The sequence below is a fragment of the Bufo gargarizans genome, chromosome 5 (genome assembly GCF_014858855.1).
Source record: "Bufo gargarizans isolate SCDJY-AF-19 chromosome 5, ASM1485885v1, whole genome shotgun sequence".
Lineage (NCBI taxonomy): Eukaryota > Metazoa > Chordata > Amphibia > Anura > Bufonidae > Bufo > Bufo gargarizans.
The window spans coordinates 410,507,281-410,532,104 of record NC_058084.1 but is presented as its reverse complement, the minus strand read 5'-3'; the positions used below and the strand labels follow the sequence as shown (position 1 = coordinate 410,532,104).

Here is a 24,824-nt window from a genome sequence, read left to right as displayed (position 1 = left end):
ACCTCTAATAAATATATCAGAAAGTGTAAAACCTTTCCTCATTCTGTACAATGAATGGACTTTATTAAATTAAATGTTAAGATTAATACAAATATATGCTTTTTTTCTATAGTTTCAGAACAGTTTGCAATATTTCAATATTTCTGATTTCTGGGGCAAAACATGGTGTGAACTTGACCCAAGGAAGCAGCTGGTAGCTAGAGGCGTGGCTATAGTGGAAGCGGCTGCTATGGGGCCTGAACTCAGAAAGGGCCCACCCAGGAGGAGGACTAAAATATTTTATTGTCAGGGCCCCCTAAACAGTATTACACAATTAAATTGTATACAGCAGGGGTGCACAACCTTTTTTGATCTGAGGGCCTCATTGTCACATTGCTCTATTTCCAGGGGCTGCAAATAACCGGCGCTCTTTTGTATCAGCCTATTACACAAGCTGATGCAAAGTGAATGGGGAGGAATGATCACTACCACGGTCATTCTGCTTTCATTTAATTATACTGATTATAGGTAGCCCATTCCTGATTACACGGGGAGATGTCCTGATAATATATGCAAATCAGCTGACAAACAAGTGATTCCTTATTTATCGGCTGTCCAGCGGCACAATTATACAGGTCAGATATTAGGAATGAGAGTTCCTATGAACACTTGTTCCCATTATTTGTCCCAAATACCGTGCAGTAAATTAGGGGCTTAAAGGGAGTTCCTGCAGCATAGTTCCTGAAACTGAAGTGTTAGGCCCCTTTCACACGGGCGAGTTTTCCGTGCGGGTGCGATCCGTGCGGCGAACGTATGGCACCCGCACTAAATCCTGACCCATTCATTTCTATGGGGCTGTGCACATGAGCGTTGTTTTTAACGCATCACTTGTGCGTTCAGTTGAAATCGCAGCATGCTCTATATTGTCCGATTTCGACGTGACGCAGGCCCCATAGAAATGAATGGGGTGTGTGAAAATCGGATGGCATCCGCAAGCAAGTACGGATGCCGTGCGATTTGAACGCACGGTTGCTAGGAGACGATCGGGATGGAGACCCGATCATTATTATTTTCCCTTATAACATGGTTATAAGGGAAAATAATAGCATTCTGAATACAGAATGCATAGTAAACCAGCGCTAGAGGGGTTAAAAAAAAATAATTTAACTCACCTTAGTCCACTTGATCGCAAAGCCCGGCATCTCCTTGTGTCTCCTCTGCGCTGAACAGGACCTGGGGTGAGCTGCTCCATTAAATATCGGTTAAGGACCTTCGATGACGTCACTCCGGTCATCACATGGTCTTTTACCATGGTGAATCACCATGGTAAAAGATCATGTGACGTACCATGTGATGACTGGAGTGACGTCATCGAAGGTCCTTAACAGATATTTAATGGAGCAGCTCACCCCAGGTCCTGTTCAGCCGCTCAGCGCAGAGGAGACACAAGGAGATGCCAGCTTCGCGATCAAGTGGACTAAGGTGAGTTAAATTATTTTTTATTTTTTTTAACCCCTCTAGCGCTGGTTTACTATGCATTCTGTATTCAGAATGCTATTATTTTCCCTTATAACCATGTTATAAGGGAAAATAATACAATCTTCAGAACATCAATCCCAAGCCCGAACTTCTGTGAAGAAGTTCGGGTTTGGGTACCAAACATGCGCGATTTTTCTCAAGCGAATGCAACGCATGACAATGTTTTGCACTCGCGCGGGAAAATCGCGCATTTTCCCGCAACGCACCCGGCTCTTATCCGGGCAAAAAAACTGACGCCCGTGTGAAAGAGGCCTTATACTTATCTGCTCCCCGCCACTCCAGTCCTCCGCACTACCCCCGCTGCCTCCATCTTCCAGTCCCAGCGCTGAGGATGTCACTCACTGGTTATTTCCTCCTCCTGCCAATCCAGTTACAGGCAATATGCAATAACCAGTAAGCAATTTACCTTACTGACCAGGCCAGAAAAAGCCTTAATGACCATAAATGTATTTGTGATTCAGAGCACGTGGTGGTTCAAAAGGCTGCAACTATTTTATTTGTTGGACTACCAAAATAAATTTCGCACCAATTTTTTTATGTGACACATGGGGATATAATTGAGTTTTTCGTTTTATTTGAGGAAAACTGTACAAAACATTTTTAAAAAGTATTTTTTTTCAAACTACAGCTCCTTATTCTTTAAATATGCCAACTGACACCAAAATAAATTATTATAATTAGTTCCCTAAGTCTGTCACTTTGTTATATAATATGTATAGTTTTATGTGAATGGGGCCATAATGGTGACGGTCTTGGTTGGTGTGGGTATTTTCTCTTTTAGGTATTTTATTATTTTTTTTATTTTTTTTAACTTAATTTTTAATATATTTCTGCTACATAATATGTCCCCCAAGAGGTCATAAAAGACATTTTGGGGGACACAAACTTTTTTAAAATTTTGCACTTTTTCCTTTTTGTTTTATTTGTATTTTATTAATATATATATATATATATATATTTTTTTTTTATATTTGGTTTATTACAAATTTTTTGCCACATAATATGCCCCCCAAGAGGTCATAAAAAGACCATTGGGGGACAGTGAACACGTATTTTTTTATTTTATTTGGATTTAACTATAATTTTTTATTTTATTGTTTTCAATATTTTAAATAACTTTTTTAACTTATTTTTTCCACACAATATGATTCCAAGAAGTCACTGAAAGACCTTTAGGAGACAATGAGAGACTTTTTTTTTTTTTTGCACTATTTCCACTGCAACTGGGGTATCCAAAGGAACCCCCAGTTACAGGGGAAACCAGCCTGATGTGGGGGCTTTGTACAAGGCAGAGCTGATCGGTGTCTACTGACCTTACAGCTCTGCGCTCCTCTGCCCCCAAGACGCCCGGCATTCATGTGATCGCAGGGTCCAAACTGCATAGTGCTCATCGAGGAGAAGGCAGAATCGCTGATAAACCGCTTCTGCCTTCTCCTTGGGTCTACCGCTGTCACTGACCACCAGGGACCCGTTAGAGTGCAGGAGCTGTAATGCTCGTCATGCGGCGCTCCAGTCAGAAACACAGCTGTATTTCTGCCCATCAGGATGGGGGTTGCAAACCTTGGCTCTGAGGGCCATGGGTTGTGCACCCCTGATTTACAGTGATGGTATATACAGTGACATGACATACAGTATATACGTGTACGGCCTGCTTTGGGAGAGCGATCTTGACTAGCTACAGGATGGGGGTTAAACAGGAGGAGGGGTTTATAAAGAAGTTGGTGGTGGTGGGGGGAGTGCCTCATTTAAAAATTAGTTGTAGGGCGCAGTCAGTTCAAATTACTCCACTGCTGGTAGCTATAGCACTCAGACTACTTATGTCAAAATGTATTTCTGAGCCTTTCAGATTATTAGTACAGTATACCTGCTGCATAAGATGTGCATCCAAAATGTAGCAGTCCTTAAATATTGTACTTTTAATAGGTGTTCCCCCTTAGTGATTTCCCCTTTCTGTATCCAAGGACCCATAATGAACAGAAACCTCTAAAACGGAGAACCCAATTAGCACAGCAAGGTCAACAGAGGTCCATCTCAAGCTTCCAACACCTTGCTGGATTTCACCATTTCTGCCCCTCCACATAATTACCCTTCAGTATTTCGGCACCATTACTCTCGCAGTAGAACCTGGAAATGTAAGAATGTCAGAAGGCTATAATGGTGAAATGACACAAGATTATGATCCGACGTGGCCTGCTCCATGACCTCAGTCTCATTAGAGACCACACCAATTTATCAGGCCCGGCTTCTATGGACGGCTCTATCATACGGGGGATTGAACGCTGGACAGCCAATTATTAAAAAAACTGCTTTTATCAAATGCCCATGACAAATATCCATAGGAGCTGACAGTTTCTGTAAAAGGCATGATAACCACTCGTGGCCAGAAAGAACAGCATATACAGCGTAGGCTGCCTCATTATACAAAGCCTTTAAGTTCCCTCCAGTTTTTTCGACAACTAAAGTCTTTTCTTTGGCCAGTGTCAGCGAGTGTGATGCAGTGGGCCCATCACCAAATGCCAGTCATGGACCAGCAGGGGACCATATTAACTGAGCCTGTGAGACTTCAGGCAACATGCATAGCGCGCAGCAGTGAAAGCCAGTAATTGCATTTATGAGTAGCAATGCTTTTTTGTCAAATTGTAGACGTTTTGACCTGTGTGCTAACATGGCGTGGTGTTTGCATCGAATGAGTGAAAACGGATTCATGAATGAAGCCCAACAGCTGCAATGCAAAGTGCATGTCAGTCTTAAAAACTAGAAATATGGGAGGAATTAAAAAGTAGAAAAAATCAATCTAGCTCATATTTCGTGCAGCATGCCGCGCGCAGTCCTGTTAAGCTGAGCGTTGATGCATTTACGTTTTTTTTTTCTATCTTTAAAAAAAAAAATCTAAAATCATTCATCATTCCTGGAGAAAATCAGTCTATATTATATTCTTCTCATTTATTTAATCCTTTAATGAGCTTTGCACGTCCCATAGCAGAGGACCTGTTACCTATCGGTAGTTGTGACCATACAATATTTAGTGTGTGAAGCAATTTGACTCTCAACATGCCTATTGTCTGGGGCAGGGATGGCCAACCTATGGCTCTCCAGCTGTTGTAAAACTACAACTCCCAACATGCCCTGCTGCAGGCCAATAGCTGTAGGCAGTCTGGGCATGCTGAGAGTTTTAGTTTTGCAACAGCTGTAGAGCCACCTGTTGGTCATCCCTGGTCTAGTGCATATATCAGTCATGTTCCCGAGGGTTCAGTGTTCAAGTCATTTTTGTGCCAGTGTGTAATATGATACCCAATGAATGATGGGTATAGTCTATACTGCTTGAAGATATAGCAGAATGCAAATGATTATAGACCACTGCTACAGATGTCCACCTTCCTTTTCTGAAAATTTCATTAACCCGCTTCTGAACCGGCCATTTTCCATATTTTTTTTTTTTCACTTTTTACTCCCAGCCTTTCCAGAACCATAACTTTTTTTATTTTTCCATTCACATAGTCATATGAGGACTTGTTTTTTGTCAGGCAGGATGTATTTTTTAATGGCACTATTTACTGTTGCATCCAATGTAGTGGGAAAAATTCTAATGGGTTGGAATTGAAAAAAAATAAAAAATTCCACCACAGTTTTATGGATTTTGTTTTTACAGTGTTTCCTATGTTGTGAAACTGTCCGATGACCTTCATTCCAGGTCAGTACGATTACAAAATACCACATTTATATAGTTTTTCTTGCATTTTAAAACTGAATAAAAACTTTTGAATTTTTTTTTTCTTTGCATAATTTCTTTTTTCTTTTTATGTTTACGCATTTATGTCTATACGGAGCTGTGCGTGGGCTCATTTTTGGGGGATAGTCTGTAGTTTTTATCGATACCATTTGTGGTGTGGATGACTTTTTTGATCACTTTGTATTCAATTATTTTGGAAGGTGAAGTTACAAAACTGTGGCGTCTATGAGCATTTCACTATGGGAGAGATTTATCAAACTGGTGTAAAGGAAAACTGCATTTGTGTCCCCTAGCAACCAATCAGATTACACCAGTTTGACAAATTTACCCCTATGTTCCTATGGAGTCCTGTTATGGGCAGGGTCTTTAACGCTGGGTTCACACCTGAGCGTTCTGAAACGAGCGCTCTGTATGCGCGATTGTACGGGCGTTTACAATCGCGCATACAGAGACAGGGGTGCACACATTGTCGCGCGTTCCCGAATATCTATGTGCGGGAACGCGCGACAAACGCCCCAAAAAAAGCTCAAGCACTTGTTTGAGCGCGATCGTACGCGCTGTAAAACGCCCAGGTGTGAACCATTCCCATAGGGAATCATTGGTTCTTGCCTGTTGTGCGTTTTACAGCGCGTAGGAACGCGCTGTAAAACGCTCAGGTGTGAACCCAGCGTGAAGGAACCTATCTGTGGCAGCCTCAAATCATTCAGGAGGACCGAGGCTGATGAACACAATATTCGACTCCCCCGATCCCTGCTAGGGGGAGCCATTGCACATGCTTTCTCGGGTTTTTGAACTCCCAGATGCGGTGGTTACATTTGACTGTGGCATCTGAGGGTTTAAATGTGTGCAATCAATGTTTTTGTTTTAAACAGCAGACACCTGGCAGCATATTTAAATTCCCGACTTCTGCTGAAAATTTGCGTTAGGTGGCCAGGAAGAGGTTAAAAGGGTTATCCAAGTGTTTAATATTGATAACCTTCAGGATAGGTCATCAGTATCTGATATGCGGGGGTCCAACTCTTTGCACCCCCACTGGTCAGCTGTTGGAAGAGACCACTGTGAGTGCTGCTACCTTTTCCTAGGCCAGTTACATCAAGGTCATCAGCCACGTGGCAAAGGCGCTTCTTGGTCCCATTGAAAAGCATGGCGCTGAGCTGCAATACCAATCACAGCCACTATAAAGCGCTGTGTTTGGTAAGCTGCAAGGAGGCCTCTTCAAACAGTTGATCGGCAGGAGTACCGGGAGTCAGAACCCCACCAACCAGATACTGATGACCTATCCTGAGGGTAGTTAATTACTATTAACTACTCAGAAAAACCGTGCAAACACTGCATGATACAAAGGTAGTACCCTACAGACATGCTAATCTTCAACAGGTGTCAGTAAAAGCAGCCAATATCATGTACACCCTGGGCCTCATTTGTCAAAACTTATCAAAGACTAAAACTGTCTTAGTTGCCCATAGCAACCAACCAGAGCTCAGCTTTCATTTTTTTAGAGCCCCTTAGTAAATTAAAGATGAGCTCTGATTGGTTTCTATGGGCAGCCAAGACAGTTTCACTGTTAGACAGTTTTGATAAATGAGGCCCCATACGTTTCAAAACGTGTGCATCACCCAAGGCTCTCCCACTTCTTTAACAGCATCCAGTATTACAAGCTTTGTCTCCATGGCTAAATTTTTATCTTCAAATTGGAATCCATAGTGTAGCAGTAGAACATAGATGAGTAGTAGCAGTCCTTTACTCCACGATGAGCATAGGAAACAACACATTGAAAAGCAATACATTTACAAATACCTTGAGACCCTGTTAAGGAGCCTTGGTGCTGTGTCCCACCAATAATGGGTCTTAAATAGGGTTGCCACCTTTCCTAACCAAATATACCGGCCAATATAAGCCACACCCCAAAGGGCTGTCATACTGTGGCTCCCAATAAAAGTAATGCCCCCATTAGTGTCCCCCCAGAATTAATAATGCCCCTATTAGTGGTCCTAATAATATTAATGCCACCATTAGCACCCCCCAGAATTAATACTTCCCTCATTAGTGCCCCCCAGTAATATTAATGCACCCAGTAATAGTAATGCCCCATTAGTGCACCCCAATAAGAATAATGCCCCATTACTGCCCCCCAGTAGGAATAATGCCCCATTAGTGCTCCAGTCTCTGCTTCTAAAAAAATTTAATAAAAATAAGAACTCACCTCCTCCATTTAAAGGCACTTCAGTGAACACTCACTGCTGACTGGAAGTGTTCCCCACAGCGCGAGAAAATAGAGGAGGTGAGTGTTTTTCTTTTTTTTTTTATTAACACAAGAAGAGGGAGTAAAGACTGCATTAATGAGCGCTCGACAATGGAAGTGCTCATTATTAACAGTCTTGAGATACGGGCCTTGAGATACCAGCCGGGTAGCAACCCTAGTATTAAAGGGAATCTGTCACCCTGATTTTGGGTTATTTATCTACAGTAATACATGAGTGGTATTGCAGATATGGAGTCAAATTTACTATTTTTCCTTTTCCTACTGCCCCCGATTCCCCCGCAGTGCTCAAAGCTGCAGTATAATACACAGCTGTGCTGTGCTAACATAATGAAGAGGACTCCTGTGCGCATGTACAGCAGTCCTGACAATGTATTTGAGAACAGTAGGAAAACAAAAAAATAGAGATCTAGACTCCATATCCTCAGTGGTATTCATGTATTACTGTAGATAATTGTCTAAAATCGTGGTGACAGATTCCCAGATTAAGGTGTTTTTGCATGTATTGCTTTTACACCATGCTGCTAGTACTGATACTGAGGTTATGCCATTACACTATGGATTACAATATGAAGATAAAGATATATTGATGTAGACTGTTCTGCCCAGCAGGGTTAGAAAAATAATATACTTCACCTTCTGCCACAATCAGGGTATTCAGAAGTGTTCAGTGTGGTTATAGCACAATCTAGCGGTGTTAAATTGTAATACACTCTGTTTTCCTGTTACATATTACAGGCTATAGCTACTAGAGAGGGGTAGTTGATCCAGGGAGTTCTTCTGATGCCTGATTGGAGCCGGGAAGGAATTTTTTTATTTTCCTAAAGTGGGGAAAATTGGCTTCTACCTCACAGGGGTTCTTTTTTTGCCTTCCTCTGGAGCAACTTGCAGAATAACAGGCCAAACTGGATGGACAAATGTCTTTTTTCGGCCTTATGTACTATGTTACAAACACTACTGCATTGTGGGAGTGCAAGGCATCCTGGGAAAGAGAAGTCTTCAGTCTCCAGGACACATCATCAGAGCTGTCCTATGCATGTCTCCTTCTCAAACTCCACTATCCTTTCGAAAGCATATCTGTTTTACCAATCAATCGTATACAATCAATTGCATACAATCATATATACAACCTTGGGCAAGTCGAGACAGTGAGCCTTTTCCCCCAAGCACTACGAGTGACCGCTGAGTGATTGCTTCGGTCGGGGTCATCTATATAGCTAGTCTAACACAGAGCTAGTGAGCGTCATAGGAATATGCTACTACAATCCAAGCTGGTGAGTCACGTGAGACGTCACGTCAGACTCTACACCACGTGGGACGCCGCGTTAGCTACATTCAGCCGCTACCTCGAGTCTCCATGTAAGCAGAGCGGACACAGAGGGTAAGAGATTTCGGCTGTTACTGTGTTATTACACAAGAGAGCATCTTTGCTCAGTATCTGACTAAAGTATCGCCTGATATTGGTTGTTACATATTGGACATTGATGAGATTTTGCACCCCTTTGTGATACATTTGAAAGATACATCCTGGAAACGGCAATCTGCCCTCACCATCTGTTGTGATTGAACATCGGATGCTTGGCGTTTCATGGACTCTTGAATTAGCACGATTTATTCAGGATCCTGCGATTTTATTAGATTTTATTTATCTTATTGGTTGATTTTATGTGTAATGATCTGATGCGACATTAAATTTGTATTGTTTACTATTGTCTCCTGTTCCCTTATACGGAGTGCCCCTCATTCTCTTATTATATATACAACCTGTTGACCAATAAACAAACAACAGTCCTCTTATTTGGAAGATAGGAATGGTTTATGCTGAATGTCAGACTGCAGACTGTGTGAACATGTATGAAGACAGAACAGTAAACACATGCTAGTCACCAGCGATAGTGGATATGACTACACAGAGCCGCCATCACACACGCGGTCCTGCGTACAAGATTGCAGCTGCTGACATACAGTCACAAGAAGTGAGAGTGCAGCCCCCAGCAAGCACAGCATGATCCAGACCACAGAAATGGGCACACAATGTCCACTAGCCAGGCATCATCATTCAGGACCAGGTCACAAGCAAGCTGCTCAAGCAAGTCCTCAGTAAAAGTAAGGTCTTCCTTTGCTGCACAAGAGATGTAACTATTGAAAGAGACTGCATGCCTGCAAGCATCACTGGAAACAGAGAGAGTACACCTGCAAACATCACTGGAAAAAAGGAGAGCATGCCTGTAGGCTTCACTGGAAAAACTCGCTGCTGAAAAAGAAACAGCAGCAACAATAGCCAAAGTAGAGTACCTGGAAGCCATGGAGTTTCCCAGATCCGAGAAACACAGCGAAGTACTTGAGCCAGACCTAGATGAACAAGATCCAGCACAGCACGTCTCATAATATGTCCATCAGCATCCCAGGACAGATGACAATTACGAGCCAGTATATCAGCCAGCTTATACAGAGTGTCAAAGATCCTACCTTGAACCGCAGTAACTCGAGCAGGACAGTATACTATAAAGCCATGCCAGCGACAACTACCGCCCTACAGAACAAAAGCTACAACCTTTGCTTCGACTTAAAGGGACATCCTTCATGTCAGAGCGGTATTATACAGACTTCCCTAAGCCAGAAACTACCGCCCTACAAACTTCCGCCGAGATTCCGTAGCATTTATGGCCGACATACAACAGACGTTCCACTGCTTCCTCATCAAGGAAGAACATATAAACTACTTGAGGTTCTTTTGGTACCACAAAAATTACCCCAATAAAGACATTTTTGACTACCGTATAAGGGTGCACATCTTCGGAAACAGTCCTTCCCCTGCAGTCTCTATCTATGGTCTCAGGCATTCAGCACAAGAGGGTGACTCAAAGTATTGGTTGGATGTCAGGTCCTTTGTGTAAAATGATTTCTATGTGGACGACTGCTTTAAATCCACACCCACAAATGAGACTACAATCAGTCTCCTAAAAAGAGCTCAAGAAATGCTCGCTCTATCTAATCTGAGGTTGCACAAAATCGGCTCCAACAGCCATGAGTTAATGGAGGCCTTCTAACCCCAAGACCATTCAAATGATCTAAAAGACTTGGATCTTATCACAGACTTCTTTTCCATGCAGCGGAGCCTCGGTTTGTTCTGGGATTTAAAGGCAGATACAGTCACCTTCCAAATTAGCAAGGAAGAAAAGCCCTTCATGCGCAGAGGAGTCCTGTCCACCATAAACAGCTTATATGATCCTCTGGGATTTGTAGCGCCTGTTATCATCCAAGGTAAAATGATGCTAAGAGACTTCACCACAGAGACGTCTGATTGGGATGATCCGCTTCCCAGTGAGTAAAAAGACCTGTAAACAGGTTGGAGGAAGTCTCTCGAAGCTTTGTCCAGCATTCATGTGGCACGACCGTATGATTCCGTGCCATCTACTGAAGTCAAGATACAAAGACAATATATCTTCTGCGATGCTTCAGTCAAGGCGATTGCATCCGTAGCACACCTAAAGATCATAGACGTCAAAGAACGATGCCATATAGGGTTTGTCATGAGCCGGACCAAACTGGTGCCACTCCGCAAACAAACGATACCCAGACTGGAGCTCTGCACTGCTGTGTTTGAAGTGGATTTGGCTGAACTTATAACATCAGGAATGAACCTGGAAATCGAGGAAGTTGGGTTTTGCACGGACAGCAAGGTAGTCCTAGAATATATTTGCAACAAAACCAGACGCTTTTACGTCTATGTCAGCAATCAGGTGCTAAGGATCAGGAGATCCACTTGTCCTAAACAGTGGCACTATGTGAATACACACCATAAGCCTGTGTACCACACAACTAGATCCGTCGCACTGAGCCACCTTAAGGACACAACATGGTTTATGGGTCCTGCATTCCTGTACCGTTCAACATCTTGCAGCATCAGATCCAACACGTTTGAATTGGTAGACCCAGATGCTGATGAAGAAATCCGACCTGAAGTACAGTGACTTCGGAGCACCAACTCAAATCCCATAGTTTCAACAGGTTCTCCACCTAGATGTGGCTCATTTTTGCTATAGTCGGTCTCGTTCATATAGCTCAGTCTTACAAGTTGACATTACCTGTCAACCAGAAGCCATGCGAAGTGTGGCATCACTGCAAACACGCCTTTACCGCTCCTAATCTGGAAAAGTCCAAGAACATAATTCACACTATACAATGTGAATGTTATGCTAAGGAACTAGACTACCTCAGCAAAGGCCAAACAGTCTCCAAGGATAGCGATTTGAAAAAGCTTGATCCCATCATAGACCAAAATGGGTTGCTAAGAATGAAGGATCTAGTAGTGGCGTCTGTTGAGCGTTCTGTCCAGCAGGGTTAGAAAATGATTATAGTTCACTTTTTGCCACAGTCAGGGTATTTAGAAGTGCTCAGTGTGGTTATAGCACAATCTAGGGGTGTTAAATTGCAATACACTTTGTTTTCCTGTTACAAAGACTACTGCATTGTGGGAGCGCAAGGCATCCTAGGAAAGAGAAGTCTCCAGTCTCCAAGACACATCATTAGAGCTGTCCTATGCATGTCTCCTTCTCAAACTTCACTATCCTTGCAAAAGCATATCTGTTTTACCAATCAATTGTATACAATCATACATACAACCTGTTGGCCAATAAACAAGTAAGACAAAAAATAGTCCTCTTATTTGGAAGACAGGAATGGTTTATGCTGAATGTCAGACTGCACACTGTGTGAACATGTAAGAAGACAGAACATAGACAAATCTTTTGTTGTTATGTATTTTTTTTACTTGGAATACTAAATCGCCATCAAGCTTGAAGTGACATCTGGACCACTGAGTGGCTAGATATAGACAAAAATATCACAAAGTAAGTTTTTTTTTCCCAGAGATTTTGAAAATGTTGGGTTAGACTAGTTTCATACTAGCAGTACATTATTCCGGCAAAGGATCACCCTTCTGGAAGACATTGTATCCAGCATAGTCGGATACCACCTGACCTAGATGGAGCATATTGACTATAATAGGACTCAGTGGAGATCTGGCCTGTTTCTCGCATTAGTGCTAGGTTTTGGCCAGACAAAAACTACAGCTTGCACAGGATTTATCCAGCCGAATCCATGCATTAATGCTGGAAACAGCCCAGATCCACTCCGAGTCTCATTACAGACAAAGGGGCCTGGTGGTACACCGGCCGTTTCTGGCTATGCCAGATACTAGAGATAAGCTAAGTTCTCAAAAATTTGATTCAGATGTTTCTCCGAATTTCAAAAAGAAGTGTATTTGAAGTGACGGGGAACGGCAATGGTGGCGCCACCCATCATTGAACCCCTCAGATGCCGCGTTCACCGCTGATCGCAGCATTTGAGATGACCATTGAGGGCTGTCAGGGGTTAAAATACTCACCTTATCTATTTGATCGTGAAGAGTCCGCCATGGCTATCTTGATTGAGAATCCAGCGCAAAATCTTGCGCTGTGCGTGATGACATAATCACGCTGGTCTGCATGGTGATGTGATGTGTCACCACGCCCAAGATTTTGCTTTGGATCTACAATAAAGATGGCTATGGCAGACTCTTCTTGAGCAAATGATTTTTCTTTTACCGCCCATTCTCTACAAATTCAGATTTTTTTTTATGTAATGTCATTTTCAATCATCTATGGAATATTCTTTATTTCCTACTGCTCAGATTTAGATGTTTAGCACAACATAGCCTCCAGAGACAAGTAACCAGATGCCATCTAAAGTTGGCCAACATTATTTGGACAACAGCTGTCTACCTTGTACTTTTCATATATTTTGATGAGGAGAACAAGGTTCATATTCAATATACCCCACCTATGATCAGTCTGGCTCTCAGGAGCCTCTCATACATAGTATCTACTATCTACCAACATAAATCAGCTTCTATATACTGTATATATATATCATAATTGTGTTTTTTTATTCAAATGGGATTTGTGTGTACTGTAAAGGAGTATTACACTAAACAGCAGAAGGTGAAATGACTACTACATGGAAGTGATCAACGCGATTTGTGCTACCATCTGGTCGGCAGAAAAAAAGACAGTGTCTCTTCTGCTGAACAAAATAAATACATAAATTATGAAGACTAGTAAACAAGCACAGCTCTCTCTACTACTGTATGTATACTATCCTGGATTATAAAAGCAATGCCATGCAGATATAAATGTATCCAAACTAGGCAATTCTCGGTGAGCTAGCTCATTCTCTAATACGTTGTACAAAACCTGAAAATCTGAAAACCTTCAGAACTGATGCATTCTTTTCAGGGAACTTCCTAGTTAGGGTGCATTAACATGACTGTAGTTCTGGGTCTGCAAAATTGTGGAACGTGTTTGGACCCTTTCATTTCAATGGGATCCCAAAAGATGAGGATGGCACACCGTGTGCTGTCCACATCCGTTGTTTCGTTTCACAGCCCTGCAAAAAATATGCAGCATGTCCAATTCTTGTCCGCAATCATGGACAAGAATAGGCATTTTCTATATAGCGCTGGCCATGTGCAGTCCACAAAATGCGCAATGCACACGGCCGGTATCCACAATTTGCGGATGGCAAAACACTTACGGTAATGTGAATGCACCCAAATTCAGTAAAATCTATCAGTATAGCGCCACCTGCTGTTCGCTCTTTTGTTTATTTATCTGTCCTTGTGGACATGCTCAGTTCCATCCTTTAACTGTCACCAGCCGTATCTAATGTTAGAAGCTGTGAGGCTACCTGTAGGTTTTTCCAAGCAGATTCTCATGCAGAAAAAACGTAGCCTAATACAGTACCAGCAAAATGTATGAAATTAGACAAATTTCATGTACACTTTGCTTTTTCGTTCAATGTAGTAATTGACCTGCCATGTGGATTTAGAAATCTGCCGCATGTCAATTATATTTGAGATTTTTGGTGCAAATTTCACCCTTTTTAACTGAATGGCGACATCTGCAGAAAACCTGTATCAAATCTGCCCCCCAAACCACAAGTAACACAATTTTTTTGTGCGGAAATACCCAGACATCTGCACAGAAATTCATGTGGGTCTTCTGTAGTTTTACCTACATCCATGTGCAGGTATCATTACAGGCAGAGAGGAGCAGCAGAAATGACTCGCCCCCTGAACTGTGATAGGGAGAGAGCTGCAGCAGAAAGCACCCTCCCCATGAGCTATGATAGGGAGTGAACTGCGCAGAAAGCACCCTCCCCTTGAGCTATGATAGAGAGTGAACTGCGCAGAAAGCACCCTCCCCTTGAGCTATGATAGGGAGTGAACTGCAGCAGAAAGCACCCTCCACCTGAGCTATGATAGGGAGTGAACTGCAGCAGAAAGCACCCTCCCCTTGAGCTATGATAGGGAGTGAACTGCAGCAGAAAGCACCCTCCCCTTGAGCTATGATAGGGAGTGAACTGCGCAGAAAGCACCCTCCCCCTGAGCTATGATAGGGAGTGAACTGCAGCAGAAAGCACCCCCCCAAGCTTTGATAGGGAGTGAACTGCAGCAGAAAGCACTCTCCCCCTGAGCTTTGATAGGGAGTGAACTGCAGCAAAAAGCACCCTCCCCTGAGCTATGATAGGGAGTGAACTGCAGCAGAAAGCACCCTCCCCTGAACTGTGATAGGGAGAGAGCTACAGCAGAAGGCACCCTCCCTCTGAGCTATGATAGGGAGTGAACTGCAGCAGAAAGCACCCTCCCCCTAAGCTTTGATAGGGAGTGAACTGCAGCAGATATCACCCTCCCCCTGAGCTATGATAGGGAGTGAACTGCAGCAGATATCACCCTCCCCCTGAGCTATGATAGGGAGTGAACTGCAGCAGAAAGCACCCTCCCCCTGAACTATGATAGGGAGTGAACTGCAGCAGAAAGCACCCTTCCCCTGAGCTATGATAGGGAGTGAACTGCAGCAGAAAGCACCCTCATCTGAGCTATGATATGGAGTGAACTGCAGCAGAAAGCACCCTCCCCTGAGCTATGATAGGGAGTGAACTGCAGCAGAAAGGACACACCCTCTAGGAAAGGACACACCCTTGAGCTGCCAGCTTGAAATATATCTAGCAGAACAATTGGAACAATAATGTGGAGATCTATGGATCCATGTGAGGTACAGGACTGGTTCTAGCTTTGTTAGTAAGGTACTGTCACGTACTATATGATGTCCGATTTTAATTTTTTTCTTTAATCATGAGATAACAGCTTTAAAACCCATACACCAGTTTTCTGACACTTCTATCTTACGATAACTGAGTCTCCTGAACTGTGTCATAGTAAAATAAATCAGCATTAAAAGCTATCATTGAATACAGATACATGTTCTAAAAGTTTTAGGAAGGGTTAAAAAATGAAATGCATCATATTATCAGGGGATCATTTTAGCAAATTGATATTAACTCTATGTAGAAGATCGCTTCTTCCGCCTACTGGTCGTTACTATTTTATGATATGATATTTACTGCCTTACAAGAGCTGGCTTATTATATATCGCTGATGTACAGTCCTTGAGGTTACTGGAGCCTGAAATCTAAAAGACGAGCAGTATGACAAGTGGCAGGAGTGGAGCGCCTCCATTACTCCATGCATCACACTACAAGTCAATATTCAAAGCAGGCAGGTGGATACACAATCAGCTTTCACGTATAAAAAGGTCAAAGAAAAATGACATGGTCCAGGTGATGGCAGGACTAAAACATAATGCAAACTGGAGACTGGCGCCCTGACAAAAATGTTGTGTCAGAGCAAAGAATGGGATTTAGAAGGAGAAATTCTGGCAGGTGAGATTTTTAAATTGATTTATTTTATGCACTTATATGGCGCTACTCTATTCTTCAGAGCTTTACAGACATTAGCATCAGACTGTCCCAAATGGGGCTCACAATCTAAGCTCCCGATCGGTATGTCTTTGGAGTATGGGAGGAAACCGGAGTACTTGGAGGAAACCCACGCAAACACAAGGAGAACATACAAGCTCCATGCAGATGTCATTCTTGGTCGGATTCAAACCTAGGACCCCACCAGTGCTGACTGAGCCACTGCGTAATGAAAAATTTTTAAACAAAATATATATCAAAAAATTGTTCATGATAATAAGCATCAGATCATGGCATCTAATGGTCAAGGAGGTCAGGAACACCCAAATACATCCTACAATGGTCTACAGGGTTAAATTCATCATAAACACAGCTGGTACATAGCTGTAATAAGACTTCTAGTGTTGAGCGAATTGATCCGGATGAAGTGGCATTCGATCTGAATTTCAGGGAAAATTTGATTTGCCATAGAGCCGAATTTCCTTGCACTTCGTGGTAGCGAACAATATTGGGCGTGAATATTTGGGCGTGCAAATTTCAATTGTGAATATCGCTACTCCGATAATTCGCGAAGATTTAGAATATAGTGCTATATATTCGTATTCTCGAAATATTCAAGATTTTTTTTCATCAGTAACCTCCCTTCTTGCTTGTGGTGGGCCAATGAGAAGGCTGCAATGTCTTTGTCTGAGCTTAGCAACATCCCTAGCAACCAAAAGGAAAGTTGCCTACCCCTTACTATATAAGAACCTCCCCAGCAGCCATTTTCTGTAGTTTTATGGAGTTCTGAGAGAGAGAGAGCAGTGACATTGCTGTGCTCTGTGGTTTGCTGTGTAATTACATTAGATAGTTACTTAGCTTATATATATAATACAGATAGTTAGTGGGAGATAGTCAGTGTAGTTTAGATAGTGATATAGTGTAGCTGATAGGTTCCAGTGCAGGGTGTTAGGTAGTGTGATAGGAATTACTGTTTCTCTGATGTCCATACATACATGCTACAGACAGAGTGCTGTGATGTCACAAGTACACAACATAATATATGACAAAAATTTTCCCAAATATTCGCGACATATCGCAAATTCGAATATTGCCCCTGCCAATCATCACTAGTAGCGAATCGATTTTCCCTGACCCTGGGTTCACACCTGAGCGTTTTACAGCGCGTTCAAACGCGCTGTAAAACGCTTAAGACATGAAAACCAATGCTTCCCTATGGGAAGGGTTCACACCTGGGCGTTTTACAGCGCGTACGAACGCGCTGTAAAACGCCCGACGCTCAAACAAGTACTTGAGCTTCTTTGGGGCGTTTTGACGCGCGTTTGTGGCCATAGGACACTGCAGTCAATGACACAAACGCGCGTCAAACGCGCGTTTACTATTACAAAAAACGCGCATAAAAACGCGCGACAAAAACGCGCGTAAAACGCGCGTTTGAGGAACGCTCAGGTGTGAACCCAGGGTCAAATGCTGGAAAAAAATCATACTTACCTCATCCGTTTGAGAACGGGCCGCCATCTTGATGGCAGATCTTGCATGAAGTCCCGTGTGCGGTGACGTATGACGTCACCACTCCGGCCAACGTGATGACATCATCACGGGCCACTCAAGATTTCGAGCTGAATCTTCAATCAAGATGTTGGCGGCCTGCTCTTTATGATCAATAATAAAGTAATATTTTATTTTATGTCATAATGTAAAATTGTTATCAGATGCCGTGATCAGCTATGAACACGACATCTGACGGGTACAATCGTGGAGGGCGGCGCAATCAGCGTTCCCTGTCATTGCACCCACTACTTACAAAGAAATGTGATTCGTGACAAAGTAATTCGGCACAAAGTGAATTTTTTTGTAAAATTCACAAAGCAGTCAAATCAAATTTTTCAATACTTCCCTCAACGCTAAAGACTACCACAGAGTTACCTCTAAAGTGCCTACCTACTCAAACGATTCCACGTGGCTGGATAAAGAGATTGTTCTCCTTACACATGGAGTCCAACAGGGCCTGTATGTATATGTTCAGAGACTGTACTGCCACGTACTAAGGAGCTATACAGAATTCATGCACTTGGCTCTTCCATGGGAATGAGCCCTGGGTGCTATTTAAAGGTACGGTCACATGGACAGTTTTTCGGATACAGTTTTGGAAACCAAAATCAGGAGGAGATTATAAAAGGAGAGAAAGTAGAAAGGACAGATACGACTTCTCTTCTTTTTTTAAATTCACTTCCGGTTTTTGCTTTCAAAACTGCATAAGGAAACCTGACCATGTGGCGGTAACTTTGGAGCGCCTTTACATGCAGTGGATTTTGCTTCAGAAAATTTCTATGACTGAAAATAATTTCGATTCATCTGAATGAGGCCTTATAGAATACCATGTGCTTCCTGCCAAAACAACCCCATTCAGATGAGTGGAACGAATTTGTAGTTACAGAAATTTAGTGCAGCAAAATCTGCTGCATGTGAAGGCATCCTATGGCTTTTTTCTTTCACTTTTTGGGGCTCAATAAAAAAAAATACCATGAAATGGCTGTGTTGTATACTGGTGATGAGCGGCAGGAGCAATATTCGAATTCGATATATCTGGTTGAAAATTCGTCATTCGTGATTTGTCAATTCGAGAATTTGTGATATCCAGTCATTATTTTCTTGATTGTGAAAATCGGCAATCGGAAAATTCGCAATATAGATTTGCGATAAAATTTGCAATATGAAAATTTGCGATCAACACTATTCCTAAAGTCAAAGATATTGCAGTATGTCTGTGAAGGTTCTCATTTATCCAGGTCATGGTATATCTGTAAAGAATAAATCAAGGCAACTGGACTTACTGTAGATTTCTTGAAAACGTTTCACTCGTTCTTCCAACGAGCTTTCTCAATTCTGAGTGACTGTACAAGATTCTCTGGGAATAAATATGTAACTGAATCAACATCTGGTAATTATACCCAGCATTATTCCCAGAGAATTCTTGTACAGCCACTCAGAATTAAGAAAGCTCGTTGGAAGAACGAGTTGAAACGTTTTCAAGAAATCTACAGTAAGTCCAGTTGCCTTGATTTATTCTTTACAGATAAAGATATTGCAGCTTTCTCATTGGCCCACAAGCAAGAAGCAGTGAGGGATCATGGGTACTGATGAAAAACAAAATTAGAATATTCACGATTGCGAAGATATAGCACTACATTCTAGATATTTGCAAATTCTCGAAGTTCCAATATTTGCGATAATAATTAGCGATTACAATATTTGCGATCAACACTATTGTATACTAAAGTTTTTTTTACTAGACCTGACGAAGTTCACGCAAAATGCACGTAGAGGGACCCGGATATCTCCTCGGTGTGCATCTTACAGCGGCATACTAGGCAAGTGATTACAGTGCTATGGTGCAATGAACTAAGTCATTTACAATATTCAGATATTAATTACTGGATTTGAACTTGCCTTATTGCCTGATGATATCATGTTACCATGCTTTTATGACCAATGATGGTGTGATAGCATAGTTATTAGCCGGTTACTGTTCTTTCAGCTTATATCTATGCATCGCAAATGGAGGCCAGCTACAGCATATGCCTCCTATGAATTAGTCTTGAATCTGCACCCCGTTAGATATCCGGTTGTAGGATATTATATTTATCCGATTATATGAATGTGTTCTTGGGTATTTTAACAGTATTAATAAAAATTTGTTTGAATGGAAACTATAAAGGCTACTAATTTTTGTTTGATGTTTTGTGATAAGCTCTAGTAGCTGTTCTTGGTCATAGAAGGTAAATGTTTGGGAATAGATATTGGTTTCGATTAGTTTTTTACTATTGAAAAGTCTATGGCAAAACATTTGGAAAAAAAATACACAATGGTGTGTTTAAAAAGCAAAAAACAAACTCAAACTAAAAAAAAACACCCCAAAAGTGAGTAAGACCATAATAAACAACCCAAAAAAGAAACCCCCCCCAAACCTCACTGTGTGTGGTGTGTTTCCTAATTCCATATATATAGTGAACGCATGGATGCAGAAACAATGGGGGAGATTTATCATCTTCCTTGTGCCTGAAAAGTGGCGTTAAAGTGGTTATCCCATGACTAATGTAAAAAATCTAAATCAGACATCATCTAGTAAGTGATAACCTCTTTCTAACAAAGCTAGAACCAGCCCTGTACCTCACATGGATCCAGAGATCTCCCCATTCATTGCTCTGCTAGATTTATATCAAGCTGGGAGCTCAAGGAGAGTGTATTTTCTGCTGCAGCTCAGGGGGCGTGTCTGTGCTCTCCCTATCACAGCTCAGGGGGGCGTGTCTGTGCTCTCCCTATTACAGCTCAGGAGGCAGTTGAAGGATAAAACAGAGCATGTGCGACCTTCTAAGTGACCAGGACAAAGAAATAATTATAAAAACAAAGAGCAGGTGGTGCTATACAGATACATCTTATTGAATAGCTAACTAGCTATACTAAATTTCTGTTAGGGTGCATGGACTGTCGGAGGAGGCGCCTAATTTATGGCTAGGCCTGCACCTTTTCATAAATTAGGCGAATCCCCTGGCAGTGCAGAGGATATCAAGGCCCACCAATACAAGTACATGTCACAAATTAGATGCACACCAAGGATTACAACTGATCATCACTATATTGGATAAAAAAAGAAAAACACTGAAAAACACTGAAGAGACTAGAGACTTCATAAAGATATATGAAGAAAGTCTCCACTCACAGCACAGTTCATGATAAGGACGTATTGCGGCCCGGAAGGTCGGTGTGGATCTGAGGCACGTAACCCCACGGAAACACTACAAAGTGCTTCCGTGGGGTTTCTCTCTGTGCCTCCGTACCGCAAAAAAATAGAACATGTTTTATCTTTTTGCGGTGCGGATGGATCACAGACCCATTCAAGCTGAATGGATCTGGATCCATCGTGGAAGCCGCATGGATGATACCCGTGCATTGGGGACCGCAAATTGAGGCCCCCAATGCACAGAACAGCCGACCAACGGCCGTGTGCATGAGGCCTAAAACCAATGAAAATAGGCCCATGATAAATTCAAAAACAAAATCAAACAGTGTGATTGTAAAAATATGACAACGGCGTCGCATGTGCAAAATAAAGTGCCAGTGCATATACATAATGAGGGATTTCAATAGAAATATGACCTGCGAAAAATAATTATGTCCAGAGATCCTCCCATCCAGGCACCAATTACATTTATTTCGATTAGTGCCTTATATCATAATAGATTTGCAGGGGAAATTTGCAGCAGGACAATACATCTCCCGGCAATATCCGCTGATTGCTAGCTGTCTCAAGAGCCAGACCTGGGAATTTTTTTTAGGAAATTGTAATATAAGGGTGGGTTCACACTAGCGTTATGGAGTCCGTTATGGCTTTCCGTTATAACAGGGTTAAAATGGAATCCATAGGATGGAATACAAAACGGAAGCCTTTAAGAGGCATTCCGTTTTGCTCCGTCCTAATAGAAGTCTATGGGGAAACATAACGGATCCGTCTGGGTCCTGTCGACAGGACTTTGTTTTCTGTCTTGCATAACGGGAACCAGACGGATCAGTTTTGATTCCCATAGACTTCTATTAGGACGGAGAGCAAACAAAATGCCTTTTAAAGGCTTCCGTTTTGCATTCTGTCATAATGCAAGTCTATGGGCAGCAAAACGGATCTGTCCTATCGTCTTATGGATTCAGTTATGTTCCGTTATAACCCTGTTATAACGGAAAGCCATAACGGACTTCATAACGCTAGTGTGAACCCACCCTTAGCTGGAAATTTTTTAAAGAATGAACTCTGCAAAATAATAATGAAAATAACATGTTCACATCAGTCATCCGAAGCCAATAGCTCAAAATTGATATGCAACCCTAAGAGCAATGAGGGACAGGAGTGCTCAGTACGGTATTTTTTACATTAGGGTATTAGCGTGGGATATTTTCCACAGTCTTATATTCTTTTCTTTAAATTCTCAGCTGTGTTATATTATTGTATGTTTGTGCAATGAGTATTACATATGGTAAATGCTACTAGATATTTGAGGGTGTCATTTTCTCTGTTGTCTGCTAGATGGCGCTGTTCTCTGCATTGGCATACAATAATCTGATGTGTCCTTATTATAATATTAAGAAGTAGGTGCTTTTCACTCATGGCACATTTTCTCACAGAAGTTCATGTTTAATATGTAAGTCGTTCCACTTACCGGTTTGACATTAAATGCGAGGAGAACGTACTTCATATCTGGAGACACTTCATATTTACTGACCTTGAAGGTGTCCTAGAAACAAATAAAAAAAAATAAGTAGTCAGTGCGTTAAACATACAGGATAGAGTCTACTATGAATCATTTATAACCTTCCATAATGGTGTCTACCTGCTGCTCACTATCAGATTTTACAGACACGGTGACACCTGTCCCTGTACTTACAATCCAGTACACCGCCTGCTATTGTTTTAATCTTCTGTGGGACATCAACGGAACATAATATACCTATAGGGAAACTACAATGAAGAGTAACTGAAGCTGAGCTCTATATACAGAAGTGATGGATAAAATACACACACACACAATCTAATATTATATTCGATATGTAGTTCTGTAAATAAATGAAACCAAGTGTAATGATTGACAGCAATGCCAAATCTAAGATACATATGATAGATAGAGATAGATAGACAGATACATAGATATGTGAAAATGTGGAAAAGCTCTGCCTGTACAATGTTTATGTTTAAATTGTATTGGAGCTGTCATTTGGCATTCCGGGCACTAGAGGCCACTGTTTTGCAGCACAGTCAGCACACTCTGGGATCTGCATATGCAAAGCAGATGATGACTCATGCAAGCTGCTTCTGTGTGAACCAGGAAGTGTTGATCTGACATGGTGAAAGGAGCTGTGAGGGACTGAATCCGATTCCATTCTGACTTGCGGATGTCCGGCAGTGAATGGACACTCAAAGGAAGGAGAGTAGCTGTTGCCCCCTTACTGGATCCAGCTTTTTGAAAGAGAGGTTGTCCCAGGAAGACCATTTCCAGTGTGTGGACAAGAAGCCTTATCATCAAGCAAGGCTGCACGGTTGCTGAGAGCTTGGTGGCCATCCCGGGTAAGCAGCATCCTAGGGCCCAGAACGGACGCAGGTCAGTACACCAGTTTACTCCTTGCTTTATACTAGTCCATAAAAGGTAATCCCAGCAGACGTACTTGCTCTTGATGGTATGCTTTATTAAGAACGGTTCACAGAAAGCGTTTCGGTTGCAGTTGAAGAAGGCTGGTGAAGCCGAAACGCGTTCTGTGAAACGTTGTAAATAAAGCCTACCATTAAGAGCAAGTACGTCTGCTGGTATTACCTTTTATAAATTATATGGGGATTACTCCTTTTCCGTGCAGACATCGATACTGAGGTCGTGAGCTGTTTGATTTGGAATTTTGCTTTATACTAGTGGCGCCTGAAGCAACAGAGACTAAGCCTAGGCCTGAAATCAGATAGATAGATAGGGTTGTGTTATTGCCAGGCTGTACGGAACTGTTCTGCGGCGCAGTATTGACTTTGCAGGCTCTGCTGTGTCCGCCATCGACTAGGCCTGTCCAGTGGGAAGGGACAGTGACTGTGGGTCCGGAATATAGCATTTTCTGTGCATGTTTGTATTGCTGCGGTTCTATTACTGTTATAGTAAAGTTTCTGTTTTTGCATGAATAGCTGGTGTCGTTTTCCCTGTTCCGTGACTTTGCTGTATCCTGGGGGTCCCTCCCCGGTTCACAGACTTATGGATGGATGGATAGATGAATAGATAGATATATGATTGATAGATAGATAGAAGCAGCACTCCAAAAAATAATGTGAGGACTTTGTTTAGCCCATGTGCGACGTTTCCGGTCCATAGACCTTTTATTCCACTCTTTTGGATTTTTGGAGCGCTGCCTGTTTTTTCACTTTATGTACGAAGGATTGATGACTTTATCCTGAGGTTGTGAACCTAGTTCATTGCTGTTTGCGAACAGTGATGCTCATTTTTTTCTTCTTCTGATAGATAACTAGATAGAAAGGCAGATAGATAATAGAGAAAGAAAAAAAGAAAGAAAGAGAAAGAAAGAGAGAAAGAAAGCAAGCAAGCATTTCTTTAAATGCTACTTTCTATGGATTATTTAAAAATAGAACTGCAGTAATATTTATAGCAAGTGAGATGCATACGTGTGCACATATACTAGTTCACCGACAGTACCAAGGCTGAGAAAACAGTATAATTAATCTGATGAATTCCCTGTTAATTAACTCAAGGCTCCAGGTGTGTAGACATGTGCTATTTATTATAATAGTGGTGGTTACTGGTAATGGTGTAGTGAAAAAAAAAAAAAGATATAGGCATTAGGCAGGGATATATGTCATTTTTGTAGCACTTACTATATGTGAGAATAACACTGTAGTTATGCATTTTTTTACATAAATAAAGAGTCCCAAAAGACAGAGCCTGATGTGTGTGATGACAATCTGTATATAGTACTGCAGAATAT

At 41.9% G+C, this 24,824-nt stretch overlaps 1 protein-coding gene across 2 annotated transcripts in view; it reads right to left on the bottom strand.

Moving 5' to 3' along the window:
- Positions 1-24,824, bottom strand: part of DPP6 (dipeptidyl peptidase like 6) — a 1,705,234-nt gene that overhangs the window by 267,484 nt on the left and 1,412,926 nt on the right. For both annotated transcript variants that reach the window (XM_044293859.1, XM_044293858.1), the window contains exon 5: positions 22,517-22,591. In XM_044293859.1, the coding sequence (XP_044149794.1) occupies positions 22,517-22,591 (75 nt within the window). The remainder of the gene's footprint in view (positions 1-22,516; positions 22,592-24,824) is intronic.